Source organism: Ovis aries, chromosome 2, assembly GCF_016772045.2.
Source record: "Ovis aries strain OAR_USU_Benz2616 breed Rambouillet chromosome 2, ARS-UI_Ramb_v3.0, whole genome shotgun sequence".
NCBI lineage: Eukaryota > Metazoa > Chordata > Mammalia > Artiodactyla > Bovidae > Ovis > Ovis aries.
The window spans coordinates 232,391,839-232,419,010 of NC_056055.1; the positions used below are offsets into that span (position 1 = coordinate 232,391,839).

At 42.5% G+C, this 27,172-nt stretch overlaps 1 protein-coding gene across 15 annotated transcripts in view; it reads left to right on the forward strand.

Moving 5' to 3' along the window:
* LOC101121244 (nuclear body protein SP140-like protein) overlaps nt 1-27,172 on the forward strand; it is a 93,677-nt gene that overhangs the window by 26,128 nt on the left and 40,377 nt on the right. For 7 of the 15 annotated variants that reach the window (XM_012148287.3, XM_042244383.1, XM_042244384.1 and 4 more), the window contains exons 2-12: nt 6,491-6,653; nt 7,964-8,132; nt 10,145-10,228; nt 11,683-11,733; nt 12,001-12,072; nt 16,265-16,414; nt 16,931-17,014; nt 20,103-20,249; nt 20,944-21,024; nt 26,002-26,055; nt 26,666-26,749. In XM_012148287.3, the coding sequence (XP_012003677.3) occupies nt 6,491-6,653; nt 7,964-8,132; nt 10,145-10,228; nt 11,683-11,733; nt 12,001-12,072; nt 16,265-16,414; nt 16,931-17,014; nt 20,103-20,249; nt 20,944-21,024; nt 26,002-26,055; nt 26,666-26,749 (1,139 nt within the window). The remainder of the gene's footprint in view (nt 1-6,490; nt 6,654-7,963; nt 8,133-10,144; nt 10,229-11,682; nt 11,734-12,000; nt 12,073-16,264; nt 16,415-16,930; nt 17,015-20,102; nt 20,250-20,943; nt 21,025-26,001; nt 26,056-26,665; nt 26,750-27,172) is intronic. The other 8 variants (XM_012148326.3, XM_042244386.1, XM_060410501.1 and 5 more) reach the window with 5 other exon arrangements.

A 27,172-nucleotide genomic window follows, 5' to 3' on the forward strand; every position in this document is an offset into this window, starting at 1 on the left:
GAGGTCCTTCTTTCTCCATTCTTAGCATGTGTCTTTATATTTATGGCTTTTTTCTTATTGACAATATAAGATAAGATCTCATTTTCTCAGTCATTTTAACAATCTCTTTTTTTATTGAATTATAATTGCTTTACAATGATGTGTTCATTTCTGTGATACAATGAAGTTAATCAGCCATATGTATACATATGTCCCCTCCCCCTGGACCTTCCCACCACCTTCCCCTTCCCACCCATGTAGGTCATCACAGAGCACCACGCTGAGCTTCCTGTGCTTTATAGACAATCTCTGCTTTTAATTGGAACATTTAGGCCATTCACTCTGAAAGTAATTATTGATATACTGGATTACATTACCATGTTTTAACTCTTCTTTATTTATTGTATTTGTTTGTTTTGTGTCTCTTTTTTCCCTGCTCTTTTTCTGCCTTCTCTAATTTAAATTAACATTTTATATGATTCCATCTTAGTCTTCTATTAACATACTAATTATACTTCTTTTAAAATGTTTTTGATGGTTGTCTAGAGATTATAATACACGTTTTATAGCACTTCCTGTGTGGCACACATACCTTATAGCAGAGTATATGCAGTTCCCTTCTCCCTTCGCTTGTGACATTGTTGTCATTCATGGCACTTCTCTGTATTGGCCTTCCGGGTGGCACAGTGGTGTGAATGGAAAGGAAAATAATGATTGTATAGAAATTTTAGAGCATGTGTAAATTGTGTTTTTTAAATCTCAAATCTATATATTGACATAAGCATAAAGGAAAGAAAATTTTAGGAACAACACTCAAAATGGATGTTTGTAGAGTGAAATTTCTCAGCCCTGCATGGCTGGAGTTGTCCTGATTCACTCTGCATTTTGAAGGCCTAGATCTGTTACTGACGAGAGGTCTCAAGTTATTCTTGCCATCATCCTCAATAACTGACCAATTTCTTAATTCCTTCTGGAATATTTTAAGTTCTTCTCTGGTTTTTTAGGTGTTGGCATTTCATCACTATGTGCCTTGGTTTGGTTCTCTTTCTTAAGATTTTATTTATTTATTTATTTTGGACTGTGTTGGGTCTTTGTGGCATGCAGTCTTCTTGGTAGCTTCTGGTTTGGTTCTTTTAAAATTTATTTTTCTAAGTCCTTTGAAGAAATCCATGTTATTCTACTCTATAGAGATCATATCTCCTTAAATAATTCTCCTGGTACGGCCCTCCTCTGCATTTTCGTGAGTATCTTCCTTGACTCTAATAAGGTTGCTGTTAGGCCTCTGAAGTCATCTTGGACTCCTGTGTGCTGTGCTGTGCTTAGTCGCTCAGTCGTGTTTGCCTTTTTGTGATTCCATGGACTATAGCTCTCCACGCCTCTCTGTCCATGGGGATATTCCAGGCAAGAATACTGGAATAGGTAAGCTATCCCTTCTCCAGTGGATCTTCCTGACCCAGGAATCCAACCTAGGGTCTCATGCATTGTAGGTGGATTCTTTAAAAGCTGAGTTACACTGGGAGCCCTAGACTCCTGTATTGTCTCTCAAATTTGCTCTTTTGTGTTCTTTTAATCTCTTCATTTTGGACTTCCCTGCTGGCTCAGTGGTAAAGAATCTGCCTACAATGTAGGTCGGGTCAAGAAGATCCCCTGGAAAAGGAAATGGCAACCAACTCCAGTATTCTTGCCTGGGAAATCCCATGGAGAGAGGAGCCTGGCGGGCTGCAATACATGGGGTCACAAAAGGGTCAGACATGACTTAGCAACTAAACAAGAACAACAATCTATTTAATTTTCTGGGGAATTCCCCCAACTTTATTTTACAACCATTTTAGTAAATCTTAGTACATTTCTAAAAATCAATACCACTATCTCTTTCTCTGTTATTTCCTTTTCCTTTTCTTTTCTTTTCTTTTTTTTTTAATTTTTATTTTTACTTCATTTTACTTTACAATACTGTATTGGGTTTGCCATACATTGACATGAATCCACCACGGGTGTACATAAGTTCCCAAACATGATGTTATTTCCTTTTTCTTTGTAAACAGGGGTACAATGTGTGTTCTCAAATCCTATAAAAATTTTAGAGATTTTGGAAGTTTCTCCTACAATATCTCTGTTTCTCCTGGGGTAACCTTTTTCTCTTTTTAGTGTTATTATTTCTTCCTGAAATTGAAGAATTTCCTCAAAAGTCTGCTGACCTGTGGTTATCTGTTTCTACTTAAGAGGAGGCTCTGGAAATCAATGCATCTGACTCACCACATTAAAGAATAAAGAAGGAAAATCATTGCAGGAAGGGGGACCCCTTCCAAGGCCCAAAACTGGGCTCTTGTCTAACACTCAGAAATGAATTGTCCAAGGAGACACATGTGCTGACAAAGCAAGAGATTTTACTGGGAAAGGGCAGCCGGGTGGAGAGCAGTAGGGTAAGGGAACCCAGGAGAACTGCTCTGGCTCAGTCTTGGGTTTTATGGTCATAGAATTAGTTTCCGGGTTGTCTTTAGCCAATCATTCTGGCTCAGAGTCCTTCCTGGTGGTGCACGCCTTGTTCAGCCAAGATGGATGCTAGAGAGAATTCTGGGAGGTGGTCAGACCTGTGGGATCTCCTTTTGACCTTTCCCAAACTCTTCTGGTTGGTGGAGGCTTATTAGTTCCGTGTTCCTTACCAGGACCTCCTGTCGTAAAACAGCTTATGTAAATGGTTACTATGGTGCCTGGCCAGGGTGGAAGGTTTCAATCAGTGTGCTTCCCCTAACAAAACCATATGAACACCTCAATAGATGCATTTCATAATAATCAACATCTGACCATGGTAAAACTCTCAGTAAACTAGTAACAAACAGAAACTTCCTCTGTCACGTGTGTGTATCTGTGTGCATATGACATCATACTTGATGCATACATTAAATGCATTTTCTCTAAGGCTAGAAACAAAGTAAGGAAGAAAGAAAAAGAAACAATTTTTGGAAAGGAAGGAGCAGAGGAGTTTTATTTTCTGATGCCATGGTTATTTTTTCTATAAAATCCAAAAGTAGTCTACAAATATATTACTAGAATACGTGAATTTAGAAAGGTCATGAATACATGGTTACTGTTTCTTAAAAATCAATTCTATGTTCATACAATTGTTAGAAATAATTTAAAAAGCAGAATCACTTAAAGTAGCCCCACAAAGAATAAAATAGCTAAGAATAAGTTTAAGGAAAGAAGTGTATGACTCCTGTGTGTGTGTGTGTGTGTGTGTGTGTGTGTTCAGTCATGTTTGACTCTTTGCGACCCTGTGAACTTCAGCCCGCCAGGCTCCTCTGTCCATGGAATTTCCCAGGCAAGAATACTGGAGTGGATTGACATTTCTTACTCCAGGAGATCTTCCTGACCCAGCGATCGAGGCCACATCTCTTGCTCCTCCTGCTTTGGCAAGCAGATCCTTTACCACTGCACCACCTGATACTGAAAGCTATAAACACTTCTGGCAAGACTAAGGAAAATTAAATAAATGGGTTGAACTCAGTGTTGTTAAGATGTCACGTTTCACCAAATGAGTCTAAAAGTTCGATGCAAACCCTATAAAACTCAAAAAGGCTTTTCTTGTAAAAATTGACAAATCAATTTTAAAAGACATGTGGAAAACCAAAAGACGTAGAAAATCCAAGGTAACATTTTCCTAATAGACTTCAAGTCTTTCTATATGCTGTAGATTCAGATCACTATACTGTTGGCACAAGGGTAGGCAAACAGACAAATGGCACAGAGTAGAAAATCTAGAAATAGAACCAGGATTACACTTTAAATTAATTTTTGAATATTTTAATTAGCTTGGGGGAGGCAAAGATTTCTCAGATAGTACCTAAAGTTGTTAGCCACAGGGGGGAAAAAATGATAGCTTTGGCTTTGTCAAAATTAAAAATTTCTCCTCATCAAAATACATGGTTAAGAAAATGAAGGCAAACCACAAAATGGGTGAAAATGTTCACAATACATTTCTGTTGCTGTTCAGAGGCTCAGTCGTGTCCAACTCTTTGTGACCCCATGGACTGTAGCATGCCAGGATTCCCTGTCCTTCACTATCTCCTGGAATTTGCTCAAACTCATGTCCATTGAGTCAGTGATGCCATCCAACCATCTCATCCTCTGTCATCCCCTTCTCCTCCTGCCCTCAATCTTTCCCAGCATCAGGGTCTTTTCCAATCAGTTGGCTCTTCAAATCAGGTGGCCTAAGTGTTGGAGCTTCAGCTTCAGCATCAGTCCTTCCAGTGAATATTCAGAGTTGATTTCCTTTAAGATTGACTGATTTGATTTCCTTGCAGCCCAAGGGACTCTCAAGAGTCTTCTCCAGCACCACGATTCAAAGCATCAATTCTCTGATGCTCAGCCTTCTTTATGGTCCAACTCTCACCTCCATACATGACTACTGGAAAAACCGTAGTTTTGACTATACAGACCTTTGTTGGTAAAGTGATATCTCTGCTTTTTTAATACACTGTCTAAGTTTGTCATAGATTTTCTTCCAAGGAGCAAAAGTCTTTTAATTTTGTAGCTGCTGTCATTGTCCGCAGTGATTTTGGAGCTCAAGAAAATAAAGTCTGTCACTGTTTCCACTGTTTCCCTGTCTATTTGCCATGAAGTGATGGGACTGGATGCCATGATCTTAGTTTTTGAATGTTGAGTTTTAAGCCAGCTTTTTCACTCACAGTGCATATATTAAACAAAACATTTCTTTTATAATATATACAAACTCCTACACATCAACAAATAATAAAAGACAACCCAGTAATATAAATGGGCCAAAGGCTTGAAAAGGCACTTCAAAAAAGAAGATTATGAATAGCCAATGAGCATATGGAAGTGTGCTCAATATTATCAGTAATTAGAAAAATACAGGTTAAAACTGTATGAAATACCATATTATATATTATAGACTAAAATGGCTAAAACTAGAAAGCTTATTTCTAACAGACTTTGGAATAGTTTGATAGATTCTAAAACTATTAAACATACTCCTACACAATGACCCAACAATTCCACTCCTAGTTATTTGCTAAAGGGAAATTAAAACATCTTGTCACCAAAAAACTTGTATAAGAACCACAGCTTTAACCAAACTAGTCCCAAACTAGAATACACCCAAATGTCCATAAATAGGAAAATGAATAGGAAAAGGAAGGTTGTGGTCAGTCCACACAATGGAATATCTTCAATAATAAAAGAACCAAATTTCTGTTCATCTAACATAGATGATGAGCAAAAGAAGTCAGACACAAAGCACACGTGATGTATTGTTTTCATGTATACAATGTTAAAGTGTTAGTCACTCAGTCATGTCCAACTCTGCAAACCCATGGACTATGGCCCTCCAAGTTCCTCTGTCATGGAATTTCCTAGCCAAGAATACTGAAGTGGGCAGCCATTCCATTCTCCAGGGGATCTTCCCAACCCAGGTCTCCTGCATTGCAGACACATTCTTTATCATCTGAGCCACCAGGGAATATGAAGTCCAATCATGCCTGCATGCTCAGTCATGTCTGACTCTTTGCAACCCTGTGGATGATAGCCCACCAGGCTCCTCGGTCAATGGAATTTTCCAGGCAAGAATATTGGAGTGGGTTGCCATGCCCTTCTCCAGGGGATCTTCCCAACCCAGGGATTGAACCCACGGCTCTTGCATCTCCTGCACTGGCAGACAGGTTCTTTACCACTACTGCCACCTGGGAAGACTGTGTGAAGTTCAGTAACAAGTAAAATTAACGTATGGTTACAAAAAGGATAGCACTGTTTCCCTCTGAGTGGCTGTCTGGGTACAAGTGGTCAGGATGCAAACTGAGGGTGGAAGGTGTGATGTTCTGTTCTTAATTTTTCAAATAACGCAACAGTTTTCCACAACATGTCTCCCTTGTGATCTCCACTGGGTCTCCAGGGTCCTGAAGGACTCACTGGTTGCTTTCCTGACCTCTGGGAGTACTTTCCACCTACAACAGTGGTTAGCGATCCTCTGATCACTTTTTGTCTCATAAATTTTGGTAGAACCCTCTTATCTGCTCATTGCCCCTGCCATTGCCCTTGTCATTGTGAATCCAACCCCTTTATTAGCATTTTTAGTAGGGAGGCGGTGGCAATAATAAAAAGAAGATAAATTATTTTCTTTAATTGGCAGTATTTAACCAGAAACATTTTTTACAGGATGTTGATGCAATAAAGTGATTATTCCCCAATGCATTTTGGGTACTGAAAGGTATCCAAATATACCAGACAAAGGTGGATATCTTTATGATGGTTTTGATTGGGACAGACTGGAATGGGCTTCTTTAGTCCTGTACTTCAGTCGTTATTAACTTCCACACTTCTCTTCAGTTATATCATTGTTTGTTGTTTCCATTGCTTTTGTTTCTTTACTGAAACCACTTATTTTATATATGTTGGTTCTTCACAATCTATCCTTTATATATAAAATGTTACAGCCTTCACAAGCATCTCGGAATCTTGATGACCATTTTCACATGATATTCTTCTTCCTTAGGATGTCCACAGAAAATCAGAACGTGGAAGAAAGGCTTGTCTTTGAGACTGCACTCAGGCACTTCAAAAGACATAAAGTGGAGATTTCAACTGCAATTAAAAAGACATTTCCTTTCTTTGAAGGCCTTCGTGACCGCGAACTCATCACCAATAAAATGTATGAAGTAAGTGAGGTTTCTTATGTAACCATCTGGTAAACCATCCCCAAACTAAGTTATCCTTTGATATCCTGAGCACAGCTAGCTAACTGAGGAGTGTCCTACGAATAGAAGACTTCTTACTATTGTTGCAAATGTTCAAGTATTGTTGTGAGGTAGAAAGGGGAAAAGAGTGGAAACAGGCATCACTGGAGACAGTCCTTCCTCTGATTGAAGGGACGGTGCTCTTGGCAGCCACTGGAGTCAGGCAGGCTGGATCTAAAACAACTGTGTTCCACAGATGTTTAATACACCACAGTACAGCATAAACTAAGAATTAAAAGTAAGTGTAATTTAAATGAGGTGATTTAGTGAAATAATAATTAACACAGCATTCCTTTTTGAAGAACATCAATTTAAACAGTTGGGCTTCCCTCGTAGTTCAGTGGGTAAAGAATCTGCCTGCAATGCAGGAGACCTGGGTTTGATCCCTGGGTTGGGAAGATCCCCTGGAGAAGGAAATGGCTACCCACTCCAGTATTCTTGCCTGGAGAATCCCATGGACAGAGGAGCCTGGCAGGCTACAGTCCATGGGGTCACAAGAGTCGGACATGACTTAGTGACCAAAGCAACCAATTTAGATCTGAGAACATTAAAACCCACAGGGAACTGATGTATTGTTAGGACAAACTTGGGAATAGATGCTTACTATTCTTTCTCCGACAGTTTTCTTTTTCCAACAGGGGTTTTTCTTTTTTCATTTATTTATTTTCTTATTTATGTGTTTATCTGTACTTTTTCTGGAGTCTTGGACTTTGAGCTAACTTTAATGATAGGCATTGTTGGAGATACAGGGGTGCAGGTCCTCAGCTTGTCCTCCGAACATGCTTTCCCTGTGGCCAAGTTCACAAAATGGAGCACTGTCCCCTGGCTTCCTTGAGCTCTTCCAGGCGAAGTCAGGATTGGTGAAGGGGCAGGAGCTGTCCAGTCAACAGAATAGTGGCTCATCACCTGCCAAGTCCATTCCTCCAAGAGTTGACCAGGCTCTTAGCTACATATTCATTAACTTTGAACCCACTTTTAATCTTCAGAATTGTGCCTTCTTACATCTAATGTAAGTTAGGATGAGCAGATCAGATTCACAAATGGATAGTTTTAAGAAGAGAGGATTTATCGTTTCACTTAGTAGTCATACAAATATACAGAAATGCTAACTCTCTACATGAAAAGATACCTATGTATGGAAATTGGAATGCATTAACTTGACATCTCTTTCTAGGGCTCTCTTGTAACCTGGAAGTCTGTATTTATACTTTTCTTCATTCATTGTTTTTAAGGACTGTCAAGATTCTTGTACAAACCTGGTCCCTGTACCAAAAGTGGTGTACAATGTTCTCAGTAAGCTGGAGAAGACATTTAACCTGTCACTTCTGGAAGCTTTGTTCAGCGACGTCAACATGCAGGAATATCCTGATTTAAATCATATTCGCAAAAGCTTTGAAAATGGTAATTAGCTTATTTTCTACCTTTTGATGTTCAAGGTCAATTCTGTTCAACAAGTATATATTGAGCTCCCATCACGTGCCATACCTGGTACTGAGCAGTGGGGATATAACAGTTAACAAAGCACACTTGGGTCTTCTCAAATCAAACCTAGGTCTTCTACGTTTCAGGCAGATTCTTCACCATCTGAGCCACCAAGTTCTTCTCAAAGCTCATGTTATAAAGGCTATGGTACAACACCCACCTGGAGGTCTGCTTAACTAGACACTTAGACTCACGGGAGGACCAGAGCCACAGTGCCATCCAGTTTAGATAGAAGGACAAGTGACAGGCTGGCAGTGGCCTGCACAGCAGTCCACTGAGTTGGTTACTACCCATCTGAAGCTTAGCTATGGGTATAGGATCCATCCTGGCTTAGAAACAGCAGATCAACAGGGTCAGTATCTCAACAACTCCAGAATCATAGCTTTCAGGGACCCCCTAGAGGGACAAGCCAGATTATAAGAATCACCACAGCCCAAGAATGTGGTGATTCAAAGAAGACCCAAGAACAGTCCATAAGTAGACCCTCCCAGTCCCATGTCATTTTAAGCCCTCAAACCCTGGGTTGACCTGGTAACACAGAAGAAAGGCCACTTTCATCAGATTTCTAGAGTGATTAGCACAAAAGTTAACTTATATCAAATTTCCCCTTAAAGGAAAAATGGTTTTAATCATATTTTCTCCTCAAATAATCACAAAGGCTATTCTCTTCCAGGGCTTATTTTTGGTGCCACATATAACTAAATGTTGGCTTTTTCCTGAGAAGGTATAATTTATCCTTTTTAAATGCTAATGACTCACATCTACACTTGCTGCCAACCCCTTGACCCTGGCAGAGGTCACTGCTGTCCACAAGAGCTTGGGTCAGTGACTAAACTCCAGAGGATGGGGACTGTGTTCAGGGCATGATATCTCTCCTGTTTCTAGGTTCCCCCTTCATCCCTGTCTCATGTGCTGAAGTCCTCCAGCCCTTAGGCCTCCTTCACCTTTTCGGGGCTTTGGGCCACTGTCCTCCTCATACCTGCCATCTGATTTTGCTGGAACTTGACCCATGCTCTGGGGAAGACAAAGTAGTACCCGTGGCTCCCACAGTCCTGTCCATCCCACCCCTTAGTGGGCATTTTCCCAGGAGGCGCTCCTGCCATCAGCTCTGAGGCAGCGTCCCACCATGTCTCCTTCCCAGACTCCTCGCAGTGATCTACCCACTAGGCCCCTTGGTTTATTTCCTTCCTCCTACATCTCCTAAGTTACCTACATGCAGGGTCTCTGGACTGGTGTCCTGGCCTCCTCTTGTTGGCAGCCTCTTGGGTCCGTGGTCCAGGAGTCGTGGGGATGCCCTGCAGTACCGCAATAGGCAATCCCCGCGTGCAGCTTCAGAGTTTCCTTTTTTGTGGGATCTGGACCACTCTGGGAGCTCCAACTAGCAACCCCAGCATGCCCCCCACCCCCTCTGGTTTGTCTCTTTGGAAACTGAGCATCCTTTCCAACACAATTAAGCCCAAACCTCCTCTTATCTAGAGCTCTCTTTAAAGTCTTTGGGCTTTCTCTTTCACACGCACACACACAGACACACACACACCTCTCTAGGATCCTAGTCATTCTCCAGAAGAAATTTGTTTCTTTCTTACATTTTGAACAGTGCAGTTAACACATTTCACTTCCCCTATTTATTTTGACATGTATTGTCCGCATGGTGTGACATTTATTGTACATGACTGACAGCCTCAGGATGTTCCCAGGACTCCTTTGTCCTTATATTTGAGTGGCTCATTTCTATGCAGGGAACATAACTGCTCCCTTGCTGGGGTTTCTCTTTTATGTCCAAGGATGATGGGGGAACTTTACCATGAAGGTTGGGATCCACTGAGCTCTAAGTGACCCAAGAGCTGGAAATACCTAAATGTATAATTCTGAGATGATGTTCCTGGTCTCTGGTGGAGATCTCTAATTGTGTTTTCTCTTTCTCTTTTCAGCAATCCAAGAGAAACTTAGTTATGAAGAAACTGATGGAGAAGAGAGGGAGGAGAGGCCTGCCATCCAACTGAGCCTTGAGCAAGGTGATTGAGACCAAGAACAAACCAATTCTCCCTTGCTAAGAGGAAAAAGAGAAGGGGAGGTGGAGGCCCGAGTCCTGCGCAAAGATTGAGAATCAGGGAAGAAACGATGAAGGACCACGGAGAAGGCAGGCAGGGATGAGCATCTAACCAGAGGCTAAGTCCTGGAAGAGTAGCTAAGACAAGAGGTTTTTGCCTCAAATACCAAGACAAAGGAAGAGGAACCCAAGGTGTCAGTAACCAGATTTAAAGAGAATGACTGCCTGGAAGTCATTGTGATTTAGAAAGAATCCTATAGGAGAAGATCAGTGTCAAGGTGTGATGGGCTAATCGCTATGGGCCCAAGGTCAATGTAAGAGAGGAGGCCATTGATGATGGCAGCAGAAAGGACTGACTTAAATGTGGGGGAGGTTGTTCAAGAGCAGGAATATTCAAGGAGAAAGGTGGTCATATGGATTCAGTGGTGAGGAATGGTAGAGATGCAGAGGAGAAAATGTGGGTATTTGAGAGAGGGGGGAGAAGAAAAAGAAGAAATGAAAGGAGAAAGGGGTCAAGGACACAACAAAAACAAGCAAAGTAATAACAGCCCACTTGATTGAAAGTTTCTTCTGGCAGTTGTGGGTTTAGTGCCATTGGATGGTATTATCACTTATGTGCCCATTTTGCAGATAAGGAAGCTGAAATCTAGAAAGACCATGTATGTAGTTGGCCTGGGATCAAATGAGCAAGGATGGAACCAGGCATTCTGAACCCAGAGCCTGTGTTTTCAACCCTGGATACTCCCTGGTAGCCTAATGGGACAGACAGGACCCAGAAACAAGAGGAGGGCAATATACAAAGAGGGAAGTGAAGTGAAAGTCACTCTGTCATGTCTGACTCTTTTCGACTCCATGGACTGTAGCCCACCAGGCTCCTCTATCCTGGAGGATTAGGATTTCCCAAGCAAGAATACTGGAGTGCGTTGCCATTCTGGAGAAAGTGGAGGGGAATCAGATGTTGAATCCTCAGGGAGAAGCTAACAGTACAGATTAAACAGATTTGTACAGGGAGGGAGTGGACGAAGAGAGGGTGGGGACTTTGTAGGAAGTAAGGTAAGGTCGCCAGTCAGGGCAACTCTAGGGACGAAGGCCGGTTCACCATGGCTGTGGAAATCAAGATAAGCCATCGCTAGGTACTGAATGGCTGGTGGAGATCATGCAGTGAGATGGCCTGGCCAAAGCCCTCTCAGCCAGGAGTGCCCCTGACCTGCCTTCCACTCGAGGATTTGGGGTCAGGCTACAAGAGTTGGATGAGATCCATCAGACCCAGATGGCCTCTGTATTGTTGTCTACCGGGGGTCTCAAGCTTCTTATTTATAAAAAAAAAGAAAAAGAAAGAAAAGAAAAGGGGAATTAGGGGAGGGTGGCTCTTCATTCCCTACTTCAATTTCTGAAATAAATTTTAAATTTTCCCCCTAGGAACTTCCAGAGGCCTGACTTGGTCTGGTGGAGGATCCTCATCTTCTGATGGTCTGTTGCTGACTCTGTTGTGTGTGATGCTCTGCTGCTTGTGCCCCTTCTAGGCTGTGCTGGGGGCGGAGCGGCTGCTTCTTTGTGTCAGAAATCTGTTAGTATTTGCACCTGCAGTTTCTCCAAGGGTCAGTACTCTGAGTTGCTGGAAGGTCGCTGCTTCTGGGCTCCTTAAATGCACTTGCTGCCAGTCCCCAGGGACTCTGGGCCTGACTGTTTTGCCCCAGCATCCGGCTTCACCATTTTCTGTTCTGCTTTTTTGATCAGGCAGTGATCTTGGTGCTTCGATGTCATGTCTGGCAGAAACCAGTGCTACAACCAGAACGGTGGAAGAAGCAGGTGATGGGCGTTCCTCGGGGCAGGGGGTGGGGGTGCGGGAGGGGGAGTCCTCCCATCGCTTCAATTAACCCATAACATTCTTAATGATGTTATTATTTAAATTTTATTGCTCAGCTTTCTCATTTGTAATATAGAGGTATTACACGCAGATTGTCATGAAGTTATGAAATGGAACAAGGATGGGAATGCATTTAACAGTCACTAGGTATTCACTGGGTTTCCCTGGTGGCTCAGTGGCACTGTTGACAATAGCTAGGACGTGGAAACAACCTAGATGTCCATCGGCAGATGAATGGATAAGGAAGTTGTGGTACAAATACACGATGAAATATTGCTCAACTATTAAAAAAAGAACACATTTGAGCCAGTTTTAATGAGTTGGATGAAACTGGAGCCTATTATACAGAGTGAAGTAAGCCAGAAAGAGAAACACCAATACAGTATATTAACGCACAGATATGGAATTTAGAAAGAGGGTAACGATGACCTATATGCAAGACAGCAAAAGAGACACAGATATAGAAAACAGACTTTTGGACTATGGAGGAGAAGGCAAGGGTGGGACAATATGAGAGAACAGCATTGAAACACGTATACCACCATATGTAAAACAGATGACCAGCGCAAGTTCGATGATGAAGCAGGGCACTCAAAGCTGGTGCTCTAAGACAACCCAGAGGGACGGGGTGGGGAGGAAGGTGGGAGGGGGGTTCAGGATGGTGGGACACATGTGCACCCATGGTTGATTCATGTCGATGTATGGCAAAAACCATCGAAATATTGTAAAGTAATTAGCCTCCAATTAAAGTTAATAAGTTAATTTTAAAAAAAAAAAAAAGGAGAATCTGCCTGCAATGCCGGAGACCCAGGTTCAGTCCCTGGGTCAGGAAGATCCTCTGGAGAAGGGAATGACTACCCACTCCAGTATTCTTGCCTGGTAAATCCCATGGACAGAGGAGCCTGGCAGGCTACAGTCCATGGGGTTGCAAAAGAATAGGACACACCTTAGCAACTAAACAACAACAAGGTACTCAGTACATGTTTGTTCCCTGAATAAAAAGTACTGGTACAAAAAGTATATGTAATGATTTGATTTTTTTGATCATGGTATCCCATATATTGATGCAGCCAGAAGTTCATTTAATCTTCCCCCAAACCTGAAAATGTGTATATATTATCCTTGTTTTTCAGATGAAAAAGAATCAGCTTAGAGAATTCGCTTATTTGTACAAGTTCACCCAGCTGAAAATTAGGATTGAGCACTGCTCTACGCAGTGTCACAGCAGGAATTCAGGGGCCCGTAGCCTGGCTTCAGCTTCTACCTCAAGATCTTGGGGTAGTGACTAGCCCTCTTTGTTCCTCAGTTTCATCATCTGTAAAATGGACATGATAATAGCACCTATTTCAGAAGGTGATGGATTTTAAACAAGTTACATCATATAAAGCGTTCACAGTCTTGTCTGGGGTTATATCGGTGTTCCATGCATTTGTCGTTATTACTACCTTTAATCATCATCTTTATTTGTGTCTGGTGCCAGAGTCCATGCTTTTAACTGTTACATTCATGGTACACTTTGAGATTTTTTTCTCTCATAGGTGTTCATTGGATTTACTGATTCCCCAGGCTGGAAAAGCAGTGAGAATAGCCCAGGAAGATAGATTGAAGGTCATAGTTTTCCCTGCTTACAGCGCACTACTCTGTAACAAATTTTAAGTCTTTATTCCATGACTCACCTTAGTAAGGAAGGAGCATAGAGGAATCTTAGGAAACTACGTACAACATGAAAGGCTCTTACTATGTAGCTTCCCTTAGGGATGTATTACTTTAAAAAGAATGTTCTAAATTAGTAATATGTTTTTATAAAAGAAATTTCAAAGTGATTTTTGAAAGCACAGTAATACTTTTTTGCTACTTTAGCTTTTTTGAAGGGTATTTGCTTTACAGAACTTTGTGGTTTTCTGTCAAATACTAACAAGAATCAGCCATAGGTACACCCATGTCCCCCCCCACTCCCATTTTCCTCCCCATCCCACTCCTCTAGATTGTCACAGAGCCCATTTGAGTTCCCTGAGTCATACAGCAAATTCCCATTGGTTATCTATATTATATACAGTATTGTAAGTTTCCATTTTACTCTCTCCTTTATTTCATCCTTTCCCTCCTCCTCACTCCACGTCCATATGTCTGTTTCTCTCCTGCTGCGCTGAAAATTTATTGATCAGTATAATCTTTCTAGATTCCATATGTAGGTGTCAGTATACAATATTTATATTTCTCTTTCTGACTTACTTCACTCTGTATAACAGGCCCTAGGTTCATCCTCCTCATTAGAACTGACTCAAATGCATTTCTTTGTACGGCCGAGTAATACTCCCCTGTTATCTGTAGATGGACACCCAGATTGTTTCCATGTTCTAGCTATTGTAAAAAATGACACAATGGACATTAGGGTACATGTGTCTTTTTCAATTTTAGTTTCCTCAGGGTATATGCCTAGGAATGGGATTGCTGGGTCATATGATGGTTTCATTCCTAGCTTTTTCAGGAATCTCCATACCGTCTTCCATAGTGGCTGCATCAATTTACATTCCCACCAGCAATGTGAGAGGGTTCCCTTTTCTCCACACCCTCTCTAGCATTTATCGTTTGTAGACTTTCTGACATTGGCCATTCTGACTGGTGTAAGGTGGTTATCTCATTGTAGTTTCAATTTGCATTTCTCTAATAATGAGCAGTGTTGAGCGTATTTTCATATGTTTGTTAGCTATTTGTATGTCTTCTTTGGAGAAATGTCCGTTTTGGTCTTATTCCCACTTTTTGATTGTTTGGTTTTTTTTCCTGGTATTGAGTTGTACTAGCTGCTTGTATATTTTGGAAATTAATTCTTTGTCAGTTGTTTCCTTTGAGATTATTTTCTCCCATTCTTGTTTATAGTTTCCTTTGCTGAAAAACACAGTAATACTTTTAACAAATCACATTTATTCAAAACGTTGAGTTAAAAATACATATGGATGAATATATATTGCCCATTCATCTGCTATTACAGCTGATGGAAACAGGGAAGGATAAGCGGATGGACTTGTGACAAGCAATGAGTAGAAGAGAAAGGATTCAGTGTGTGTGTGTGTGTGTGTGTGTGTGTGTGTGTGTGTGTGTAGGGTGTGGAGAGAGGAGGCAATGAAGTTCTCTGAAATTCACAGCATGGTCTGGGAGCACCCTTACCAGGAAATGAAATCCCAGAGCATCTTGATGTTGGGGAACAAGGAATATAAAGAGAGAAACTTCAACCTAGGACCCAAATGATACACAGCAAGTCACCAGTAAATGTGTTCGAGCATCTGACCTGACAAGGTGGGCTGACGTGCCCAGGTGAGAGGAGCACTGTGTCTCACGCCCGCCCCCCACCCCAAGGGGAGGCTCCCAGTCCTGAGGATATGGCACAAATCAGGCACCAGGACCCACATTCCATACTAAAACTTTGGGAAATAATTTTAAATCATGCTTCATATTAATTACTTTGTTCAGAAAAATAACATTAAGAGAGAAAAATCCAAACTGCAGTGAAAAACATGTCTATGTGTTCACACATTATTGAGGCTGGAGGGGACAGAGTGGGAGAGGTTGATGGAATCAGTGAGGACCAGAGATGGTTGCCATGGAGGAAGGGCGTGTGTGCTGGTCCTGGGTGGTTTGCCTGGGGATTCAGTCCTTCCCCTCCCCTGCTCTGCTCGGCCCTCTGTCTCTGGCTGCTGGCCCCTGTGGACTTGTTTGTCAGCTCCCCTTGCTGCTGACTCCCTGCTGGGTTCCTAACATGCAGACTCTGGCAGGAGAGTGGGAGTAAGGGAGCAGCCAGGTGTTTCTCCATCACTGCCTCCAGCCGCAATTCTGGCAGCAGCCACATCTCAGCCTTGACTGCACCTTCCACAAAGCAGGCAAATCATGGTCCAGCCTCTGCCTGCCCAGTGACCTCAGCCCGTGACCTCCTCTATCCCTCCCGTAGCTTCCTGCTGACTCTTCTTTATGTTGCCACGTTCTTCCCCTTGGTCTTCTGTGCTCTTCCGTCAGCTGTGTAGCCAACCCCTGGATTAAATATCCTCTGCTCTAAAAACTTGGAGTGCTTTGTATTTTCCTGTTGGATTCTGCTGGACGTTGGAAGAAAATAAAATATTTATAAATCAAAATGTGGTTTAGGTACAGCCTCCCCTGAAAATAGACTCTCAGATTACCTCAGTGAAACAGAAGAGATAAATACAAAGAGGAATGATACACCCAGCAACCAGAACGATGCCCTGGAAAGCCAACAAGCAAATGAACAGTGTGACCAAGAATCTGAACCAGCAGGTAAGGCTGGCTGGATTTGCCTGGGGAGTAGAGATGCTTACCACAGGGGAAGGGTACGTCCAGGACGTGCTGGTCCTGGGAGGTTTGCCCAGGGATTCGGTCCTTACCCTCTTAAAGGGGTCAGGAGGGCCTGACTGGTGGCAGAGAATGAATTCATGCACCACTTAAGGAAACATCTATTAACAAAGAAAGGGGAAATTACCCGGACACTGAGGGCAGGAACTGAGCCTGATGTACTGATGGGAAAGACCTGGAGGAAGAAAGGGAGAAAAGAAAAACTAGGAAGGTGAAGTGTCCCAGCCCCACCGAGGAAGAGAAGCAGAAACAAGGGTCAGGGAGAGACTGGCTCCAGAATCAGTGCAGCGCGGCACTTTCTTGGGGTAAAGTAGCAATAAATGCAGACAGGCTCAAAGCAGACACATAAGAAGGAAAGAGAAGTTGGGGAAGAGGCAAGAAAATGGAAATAGGGCAAAGCAAAGCTCTGCTGGATGTAGCTGTGCTCTTCTTTATTTTCAGAGTTCTGTGAACCAGCACCTATCCAATCAAATGATGCAGATGCCGGGGAGGAGACACCCAACCCATTGCCTTCTAACAAAGAAAGTAATTATTACTTACCTTACCTATTTTCTTTCTTTTTTTAATTTTTATTTTATCCTTTTTTTTTTTTAATGGCCATGTTACATGCACGTGAGATCTTAGTTTCCTGAACAGGATTGAGCCCATGTCCCCTGCATTGGAAACGCAGTCTTAACCATTGAATTGCCAAGAAAGTGTCATATCTTACCAATTTTCTAATTATAGCTTTGTTTTTCTAAGAGCCTAAAAGCTTTCCTTTGCTCTCCCATACTACCTCACCCCTTCCAGATCCTAACACCATCCAAGACAATGCAGCCTTACCCACAAGCTCTAGCTGATTTAGCAGGTGTAAATTGCAATGGAGAACGAAAGTTGAACTCTGGTGGACAGGGTGTCCCTGGGAAGACGGTGCAAAAAGGAAGAATAGGAAAAGGTGGACTGGGAGCATCAAATAACAAAGTACAAGAATGAGATAGATTTCAGATACATTGACATGGAATCCAAATAATGCCATGTTGTGGAGTTGATGAAAAGAATTAAGTTGCAACTTCCTTTTCAGAAGTTACAGCAAAAACACGGAAATCACGTAAGATGCTGCAGGTCGGATTTGCATGAAAGGAAGCTCAGATGAAGGGCCTTCTAGAAAGAAAGTAACAGGTAGAGGAATGTGGTGCTTTGGACACTGGTGAAACAGGGAGAACTTTGGTGATGATCTGAGAGCTTAAATGAGGAAAATATATTAAATGACATAATTGACACAGAGGAGACATACAGAGTATTAATATGACCTCTGAGAATAGGAGAATAGGAGAAAGGGAACTTAATAGAGAATGGATACATTGAAAAAGCAAGTAGGGGACAGCAGGGTCAGGTCAAGGGTGAGACCCTGGGGCACACCTAAGGACTGTCTTACTAGTGGCACCTTCGTGAGTCCTGGGCACCTCCTTTGCCTCATCCTAGACACTGCTAGGTCTTGGAGACAGTGATTTTTAAAATGCAGAGGAAAAGAGATGAATAGAGAAAGATATTAATGAAAAAGAATACAAAAAAAAAAAACACAGGAAACTGGAGGTGGGAGAGGCACAGAGGATAACTTGACAACAAATGAAAAATTGGTAGAGAGCGGACCATACAGAGAGAGGAGACAAACCAAGATGCTATCCCATTAGAGGAGACTGTCATCAAAAAGGAGGCACAAGGAGTCTGTAATGATCAAAATAGCCCTGGAACCCCCTAGATAAAAACAGACCTCTCCCCAATCATCTTCACCCTCCCCACAGTCTCCACAACACCCATGAGCTATTGTTTCTTGAACGTACATCTTTAGCCTCCACTTGATCTTTAGACTCATTCCGCCAAGTGCCTGGAGATCTTTATTCAAAGATCTGTTGGAAGGATTTCCCTAGTAGTCCAAGGGTTAGGGCTCCGTGCTTCCACTGCAGGGGGCAAAGGTTAGATCCCTGGTTGGGGAATTGAGATCCCACGTGCCACACAGCATGGCCAAAAAAAAAGGTCTGTTGGACATCTCAATTCAGAAGCCATATCTATAACTATCTATTGCTGTGTAACTAACAGTCACAAAACTGAGCGGATTAAACCAATCATGGTTTTCCTTCTCACTTCCATCGATTCTAACTTTAAAATCTTTCCAGCTTGTCCAATTGTTCTCCAGTCTTTGCCGTGCCCATGCTAAGTCGCTCCAGTCGTGTCCGACTCTGCTACCCCATGGGCTGTAGCCCACCAGACTTCTCTGTCCCTGGGATTTCCCAGGCAAGAATACTGGAGTAGGTGGTCATGCCCTCCTCCAGGGGACCTTCCCAATGCAGGGATTGCTTCTGAGTCTTTATAAGTCTCCTGCATTGGTGGGCGAGTTCTTTACCACGAGGCTCGCTGTGATCCACGTCTTGTCACTTCTCACTTCAAATAGAAGAACAGTCTCCTGCTCGTTCCTTCCCTCCTGTCTCACTTCCTTCAGATTCACCCTCTGCATTTTAGCTCAGTAGACCTTTCCAAAATGCAGACCAGTTCATAAGGTTCTCCTGTTTAAAGCCCAATGCCATCCCTGGGTTGGGAAGATCTCCTGGGGGAGGGCATGGCAACCCACCCCAGTATTCTTGCCTGGGAAATCCCATGGACAGAGGATCCTGGCAGGCTATAGTCCATGGGATTGCAAAGAGTCAGACATGACTTGGCACGCATGCATGCACCTTCTTGTGGCCCTCAGCATGAAGTCAAAGCTGCAGGTGTGGAGTACTGACACATACCTACCAGTTGTGTATTTCCCCATTAAACTACATTCCCATCACACCAAACTCCTTTTAGTTACTTAAATTTGACAAGCTCTCTCAACCATCCCTGCCTTTTCATATGCTTTTGGAAACAGTTTTGTATAATCTTTCAAAGTAGAAAGTACAGGTAGCTTATGACTTAGCAATTACACTCTTCAACAAATCAACAGAAATGTATATTATCACCACACACACAAAAGAATGTTCACCATAGCATTATTTGTCATAGTCTAAAACTTGAGCCAACACAAATGGAGATTTTTTAGTTTTATTTTTTAATGGATAATTTCTGTAATGGAATGTTATACAGCAGTGAGAAAATACATATAACTGGATACAGATGACTATTGCACACATAATGTTGATAAAAGAAGCTAAATCCATATCCACCCTGCCCCCAAAAGAATAGACAGAACAAGAGTGAATGATTCCACTCAAGAGTGTTAGTCACTCAGTCATGTCGGACTCTTTGCAACCACCTGGACTGTAGCCCATCAGGTTCCTCTCTCCAAGGAATTTCCTAGGAAAGAATACTAGCGTGGGCTGTCTTTCCCTTCTTCAGGGGACCTTCCTGACCCAAGGATCAAACCCGGACTCCTGCATTGCAAGCAGATTCTTTACCATCTGAGCCACTAGGGAAGCTCTGATTCCACTTAGAGTTGAGAGGGGCATGAAGAAAGGGACAGAGTTGAGCAGCAAACAGGAAAAGGGTGGGGTGGAGCCTCCCTCTGTAGTAAGATGACAGGAAGAAGACTTCTTAATGCTAGTGAGCTCCTTTTGGGGGAGACAAATTAAATTTTTTCATTCGTTAAAATTTGATCTAGGAGCAAAGGCATCCAACTATGGACTACAAATCAATTCCTGTTCTGTCCATCTAGTGGATATAAAGAAGGAAAAGCCATTTTTTAACTCAGAAGTTCGACTGCGAGCCCAAGCAAGGACTGGCTATAACCGAGTATCTGACATAATAGGTAAGGCTGACAAAGAGAAAGTGGAGTTGGGGGTCATGGGAACCAGGCAAGAGGCTGGGGCATCAGGGTCCAGCCAGCCAGTCCAGGTGGCCTTGGGCAGAGGAAAGAAGGGCAGGGAACCAGCACCCTGTGCTGTGAGTTTAGCAGAAGAGATTCCCCAGGGACCCAAAAAATACCAGAAGACAGATGACGGGTAATAAATATTGATGTCCAGGAGATTATTTCCAAAGTAAGAGAGGAAAGTATGAGAAAGAAAGAAAAGGAGGGAAAAAGTAGAGAGCCAAGATATTCAAGAGAGTAGATGGAAAAGAAACACGTGAAGACAAAGTGAGGTATCAAGAGATACCGTCCCTGGAATGAGAGGCATAAGTAAGGAAAAGGGGCCAATTGGAAAGTGAAGAAGTAAAATGAGAATGGAAGAAAGAGGTAGAATGGAGTAGAGGGTCAGAGGTAGATCTAGGGTGGGGGTGAGGGGTAGCAGGAGGGTGGGGCACGGAAGTGTGGGCCCTCTGCGTGTGAGCGTCATCACTGTTCATGCAGGACCGGGAGCTACCTGCAGCTCACCCACATTCAAGCACAGACCACGTGCCTTGAATTAACTTAGCTTCTAGGTCTCCCCGGTGCTCTCATTCTGGGGTTTCCTGCTGTGTGGGCTCACCCTGAGATCCTAAGGGGAAGTTGTTCCTCTGTGCAGTGATCAGCAGTGAGGACTCTGCAGAATCCAGTGATGGAGACGAGTTCCCAGAACCCTCCACGTCAACACCAAGGATAACTGGTAAGGAAGTGGGAGAGCAAGGCCAGGGCTGCAGGAATCTGCACGAGAGCTACTGTTTCTGGAGCATCTTACTCGGAGCCCTTTCTGAACCATGGATCCAATTTTTCTCGGAATCGTATCCTCTGAATTTTACTGTTATGGGAAATGCAGGATGATATGAAATCTCTATCTGAGGATGAGGTCTATTAACTGATGGTTGTTGCCATTTAGTCATTCAGTAGTGTCCAACACTTTTGCGATTCCAAGGACTTTAGTCCATCGGGCTCTTCTGTCCATGGGATTTCCCAGGCAAGAATACTGGAATGGGTTGCTATTTCTTTCTCCACTATTCATTGATGGGTCCCATTAATTAATACATGTTTTCTATTTTATTACATAAAGAAAGAAATTTTAAAAGTAATGGGTGTGTTTAAAACTACTAGTTGCTATGTCTATAAGACGTTAGATTTTTTCAATGATTTTATTTATTACATATTTATTCCTGGCCGTGCTGGGTCTCCATTGCTGCCGTGGGTTTTCTCTGCTTGTAGCGAGCAGGGGCTACTCTAGTGATGGGCCTTAGGCTCTCTCATTGCAGTGGCTTCTCTTGTTGGGGAGCACAGGCTCCAGGACACAAGGGCTTCAGTAATTGTGGCCCACGGGCTCAGCAGGTCAGGCTCCTCTAGAGCATGGGCTCAGCGACTGAAGCACATGGGTTCAGTTGCTCCGCTGCATTTGGGATCTTTCTGGATCAGGGATTGAACCCGAGTCTCCTGCTTGGCAGATGGATTCTTTACCACTGAGCCACCAGGGAAGCCCCCAAATGTTGGATTTATATGGTGATTTCTACCAAGAACAGAAAGTTAAATGTGGTTGGCAATGCACGGGTTAAGTGCACCAACTCTCAGCGCAGTTGAAAATCTGCTCATCACTTATACTCAGCCTCTATATACACAGGTCCTCATCCATGTTGTTGTTGTTTAGTTACTCATTCATGTCCAACTGTTTGCGACCCCTTGGACTGCAGCACACCAGGCTTCCCTGTCCATCACCCACTCCCAGAGCTTGCTCAAACTCATATCCATTGAGTCAGTGGTGATGCCATCCAACCATCTCATCTTCTGTCGTCCCCTTCTCCTCCTGCCTTCACTCTTTCCCAGCATCAGGGCCTTTTCTAATGAGTCAGCTCTTCACATCAGGTGGCCAAAGTATTCGAGTTTCTGTTTCTCAATCCATGAATTCTACCAACTGTGGATTGTCTAGTGATGTAGTGTTTACTATGGAAAAAAAAAATCTGAGTCTCATCTGGACCTGTGTAGCTCAAATCCATATTGTTCAAGTGTGAACTGTATTCCTTTATTGGAAAGTCATATTATTATCTGGATAAGGAAAAGGCAACCCACTCCAGTATTCTTGCCTAGAAAATCCCATGGACGGAGGAACCTGATAGTCCATGGGGTCGCAAAGAGTCGGACATGACTGAGCGACTTCACTTTCACTTCCGTATTATTATCTGATCACAAACTTGAATCGTGTCACAAGATAACTCATCTAGCTCTCTATTATTACCAGAAATAAAGACTTCAGATAAGGTATTCTGAAACCCAAAGTGTTTTTGACAATTCTTCAGCAAGTCATGGCATATATAGTGATTTTTCAAAGGACTTTTTGCAAACAATCTTACAACAACCTTAAAGGGTAAGCAGGACAGACATTGCTATCATTGTTTCTAGATGAGAAAACACAATCACGTAAATGTTTCAAGGTCTCTAATAAGTCTCATGAGAGATGAAAGGGAATAACAAAGCTGGCATTCTGGATTCTACATTATTTCCTTTGTAAAACTGGAGCTCCAAATGATTCTCTAAATGCTGTTTCCTCAGTCCTGGCGACAGCCAGATTTGCCATAAGATCTGTATCTCTGTAGTGTACAAAATGATTTTTTCCTCCCTTTCCACTTTCTAGACACAGACAATATTAGAAACATACCTATTTATAGAAACACACTAGGAAAAGTGCTAAAAAGAAGCAAAAATATTCCTTGATCTTGATGCTACAAAAGAGTAATATTTTAAATAAAATGTTCAATCTACTTACTCACTAGATTTACCAAGTATATGTTAGTTGCTCAGTTGTGTCCAACTCTGTGCGACTCTATGGACTGTAGCCTGCCAGGCTCCTCTGTCCATGGAATTCTGTAGGCAAGAATACTGGAGCTGGTTGCCATTCCCTTCTCCAGGGAATCTTTCCAACCCAGGGATCAAACCTGTGTCTCCCACATTGCCTGCAGAGTCTTTACCATCTGAGCCACCAGGGAAGCCCCAAGCAAAATATAAATTTGCTTCGGTTTTGGGGGAGTCCACCTTCTACTTTCATCTTAGTTGAGTAGGTAAATGGCTCTAAAATATAGTCCCCAAACAAATCTATGGTTCAGACACATAAGAAGATTATTTTCCAGGCTTGCAAATAGTTCAAAGGCAGCAGGTTGGCAGGGGGTGGAAGGAGGTGGGAAGAGGAGACTCAGTCTTGAACAGGTTTTCAAGGTACCCTACATGAGAAACAGCAGATGAATGACGTGTGAAAAAGACAGTAGAAGGGGTCAGAAGTAGAAGGCAGAGAAGGGTAGGATGGTTAAGTTTCAAGCAGAGCAAAGTCTCCCCTTGCATTTGAATTGTCTCTGCTGTGGGGAGAAGGGATGGAGCATCACTAACCTAAATGGCAGGCGACTTAGATGAACAGACCACACTTTCCTTGGCTTTTCAAGACTTCATGAGTTTTCTTATTAGGGAATTTCCTGCTCAGTGGGTTCCTTGGTCACACACCCAGTCTCTTCAAGCAGTTCCTTTGTGCAGAGGCCAATAACCTTGAGTCTTTAGGATCAAGTGAGGGAGGAGAGGCCCAAGAAGCCACCGTCTCTCCATCCTAGATGGTTCAAGTAGGAAGATCAGGATTGCAGCCCTGGACCACAAATATCCAGAGTCTAAATCCAGAGTTCCGTTTTCCTGATGAATCTTATTCTGACCATTCTCCATATGCCTTGATTTAATTACTTCTAGGATATCATTTTCCACATTTAACTTCTCTGGCCATGTTGGGAAGTGGAAAGAGGCAAGAAGGTGTTATATATAAACTGTTGTTTAACTGGGTGAACCCAATCTGTTGCTATATTGAAACTATACTAAAAATATGTTAGTAAAATGATATTTTTAGTACATACTATCACAGCTACTAATACTAAAGAGTGGAAATAGTATTCTCCAGCATGCTTTTATTCTATAGAGCATACTAAGCAAAGTATTCCTCTATGCATTGTTAATATTGTCTTTAGTCCCCACTTTAGAAAGTCTTCACAGAGTAATTTGTGCTTCTGTTAAATTATTGATGCAAAATGGCTTCAGACTAAATACTCTCAAACCCTAATTATAGTTAAACCATTGCCTAACAGTGATTTCTCATAGGGTTTTTGTAAATAAAGCTTCATCTTGTTTTTACAAAAACCTTAACAGGGAGTGAGGGTAACCAGCTTCTCCCAGGTTTATAGATGAGGAAACTGGAATTGGTAATGTTTGAGGGTCTTTTGATCTTCCCAGTTGGCCCTAGTGGTAAAGAACCCACGTGCTAATGGGGGAGATGTGAGAGACTCAGGTTCAATCGCTGGGTCAGGAAAGGTCTCCTGGAGGAGGGCATGGCAACCCACTCCAGCATTCTTGCCTGGAGAATGCCATGGACAGAGGAGCCTTGTGGGCTGTGGTCCACAGGGTCCCATAGAGTCAGACAAGACTGAAGTGACTCAGCACACATGCAAGCACTCACGAGTATTTTTTATGGATTCACATGGAGAGTACAAGGCAGTACTGGGTAGGACTCCAACATGACCTACCTGCAACATGACATGGACCTATAGTCATATTCAAAAATATCTTCAGAAATAAAGTATCCTTTTATGTTCATAACCGCCTGAAATGTCAGTTAGAAGACTATTGTTCCCTCATTTCACAGGTGAGAAAACTCCAACACATAAACATTTAAGGGTCTTTTACACATCATAGTGATAAAAGCAAAAATGTTAGTCGCTCAGTCATGTCCAACTCTTTATGAACCCAGGAACTGTAGCCCACCAGGCTCCTCACTCCATGGAATTCTCCAGGCAAGAATATTGGAGTGGGTGGCCATTTCCTTCTCCAGGGGATCTTCCCGACCTAGGGATCAAACCCAGGTCTACCACATTGCAGGCAGATTCTTTATCATCCTGAGCCACCAGGGAAGCCCCAAGAATACTGAAGTGGGTAGCCATTCACTTCCCCAGGGGATCTTCTCAACCCAAGGCCTGAATCCACATCTCCTCCTTGGCAGGTGGATTCTTTATCATCTGAGCCACCAGGGAAGCCCATTACACATCATATATGGAAACTTACAGAAACTCACCAGAAGAGACAGAACTAACTATCTGGACTCTTAGGAAACATTTGTAATCCTTTATTCAAAATCTTTAACACAACGTTATAAAGCAACTATACCCCAATAAAAATTGATAAAAATTTTAAAACCAGATATAAAATAATAATGCTTTATTATTTTAGAATGGCAGTGTGGTGTGTATCCTATAGATTACAAGACAACCCAATAAGTTTTGGACAGAATCTCATTCTCAAATAGACTGTGTTGGTGTTCCTGCAACAAACTGTGTGAATTCACATCAACTGTGATAAATATTTATTGAACTCATGGCTGCCAAAGTCCAAGTTCGTTGCCAAATTAGTTAGCTGCAAGCCTATGAAAAAATACTGGTTTTCAAAACTTCTGTGACTTTGCAACTAAGATTGAATGATTGGGGGTCTTCACTCCATTTGGTAGTGATCTTTTTCCCTTAGATGAGACAAGACAGTAATGTTCATCATTGCATCTTTATAGCCTACATCCTGTCTGTAATGTGAGTAGTCATAAGTTCATAACTCTTTTTGATATAGATTACTGGTTGTATTTTCCTTTGCTTACTAGATCCATCAGCCATTGGAAGCACGTCTATCTTCAGAATGAGCAGTAGGAAGAGACGTAAGAACAATTAAAGCTCTTGCAATAACAAATATCTTTCTTTGCTACAAAACCCCCCTTCAACTTTTTGGTTATATCATTGAAAATGAAGCGATAGATTTATAAGTATTTTAGATGATTTACATTTATTTTGAATTAGGTGAGCTGGGCTAATTGATGTAACACATAGACCTCAAGAAGTTGAGTGTCGCAGTGCAATACAAGTTTACTCTTCACTCACATGAAAGGATAAAGCGGTTCCCAGGTTGGAGGGGTGCTCATTGAGGGCCCAGCTGATGGAGGTTCTGATGTTGAAATTGTTGCTTCCATGGTCTCTTTGGATAAGAGACAGAGTGGAAGAAGGAATGTTAATATGTACAGACAAGAGAAAAGGGTAAAAGCTAGAGACCAAAGGGAGTGCCTTCCATAGCAAAAGTTGTGCCCACTTCCAGCCTTGGGGGTGGTTCCTGGAGCAACTTTGACCGCCAGGTCAGATGGAGCCATAGGGTGATTATCCTTAACCCTCTTACACAAGCTTCCCTTTTCCAAATTTCCTTTTAAAGAATTCCATGCTATATTGGTCCTAGGACACAGACTGAGATTGTAAAGGACTTTTTATTTCTTTCGGCAGGGATGAGCGGTGGTGACTCTTCAGACTTGAGTAACGAAGGAGAGCCTCAGGCAACATCTAGTTCAGCCCTAAGAGATGGGTCAGGTAAAGATTAGGATGTCCAGCCTTGGCCTGCAGCATGTCAGGAGTCTGAATTTAAAGCTACTGCTTCCAGATGCATTTCATTCTGAGCTCCCTGACTACCTTGTATCCAGTTAATCCTGGGAACTACTTCTGGGATTTTTAGAAAATGGAAGGAGGCAGGAAATTATTATAAACTCACACTTAACAAAATGAGTATAATAATATAATATAATAATGTGTGCGTGCTCAGTCATGTCCAACTCTTTGTGACCCCATGAACTGTAGCCTGCCACGTTCCTCTGTCCATGGGATTTCCCAGGCAAGAATACTGGACTGGTTTGCCTTTTCCTACTCCAAGGGAACTTCCCCATTCAGGTATTGACCCCACAATTCCTGCACTGGCAGGTGGATTCTTTCCCACTGCACCACCTGGGAAGCCCTAGT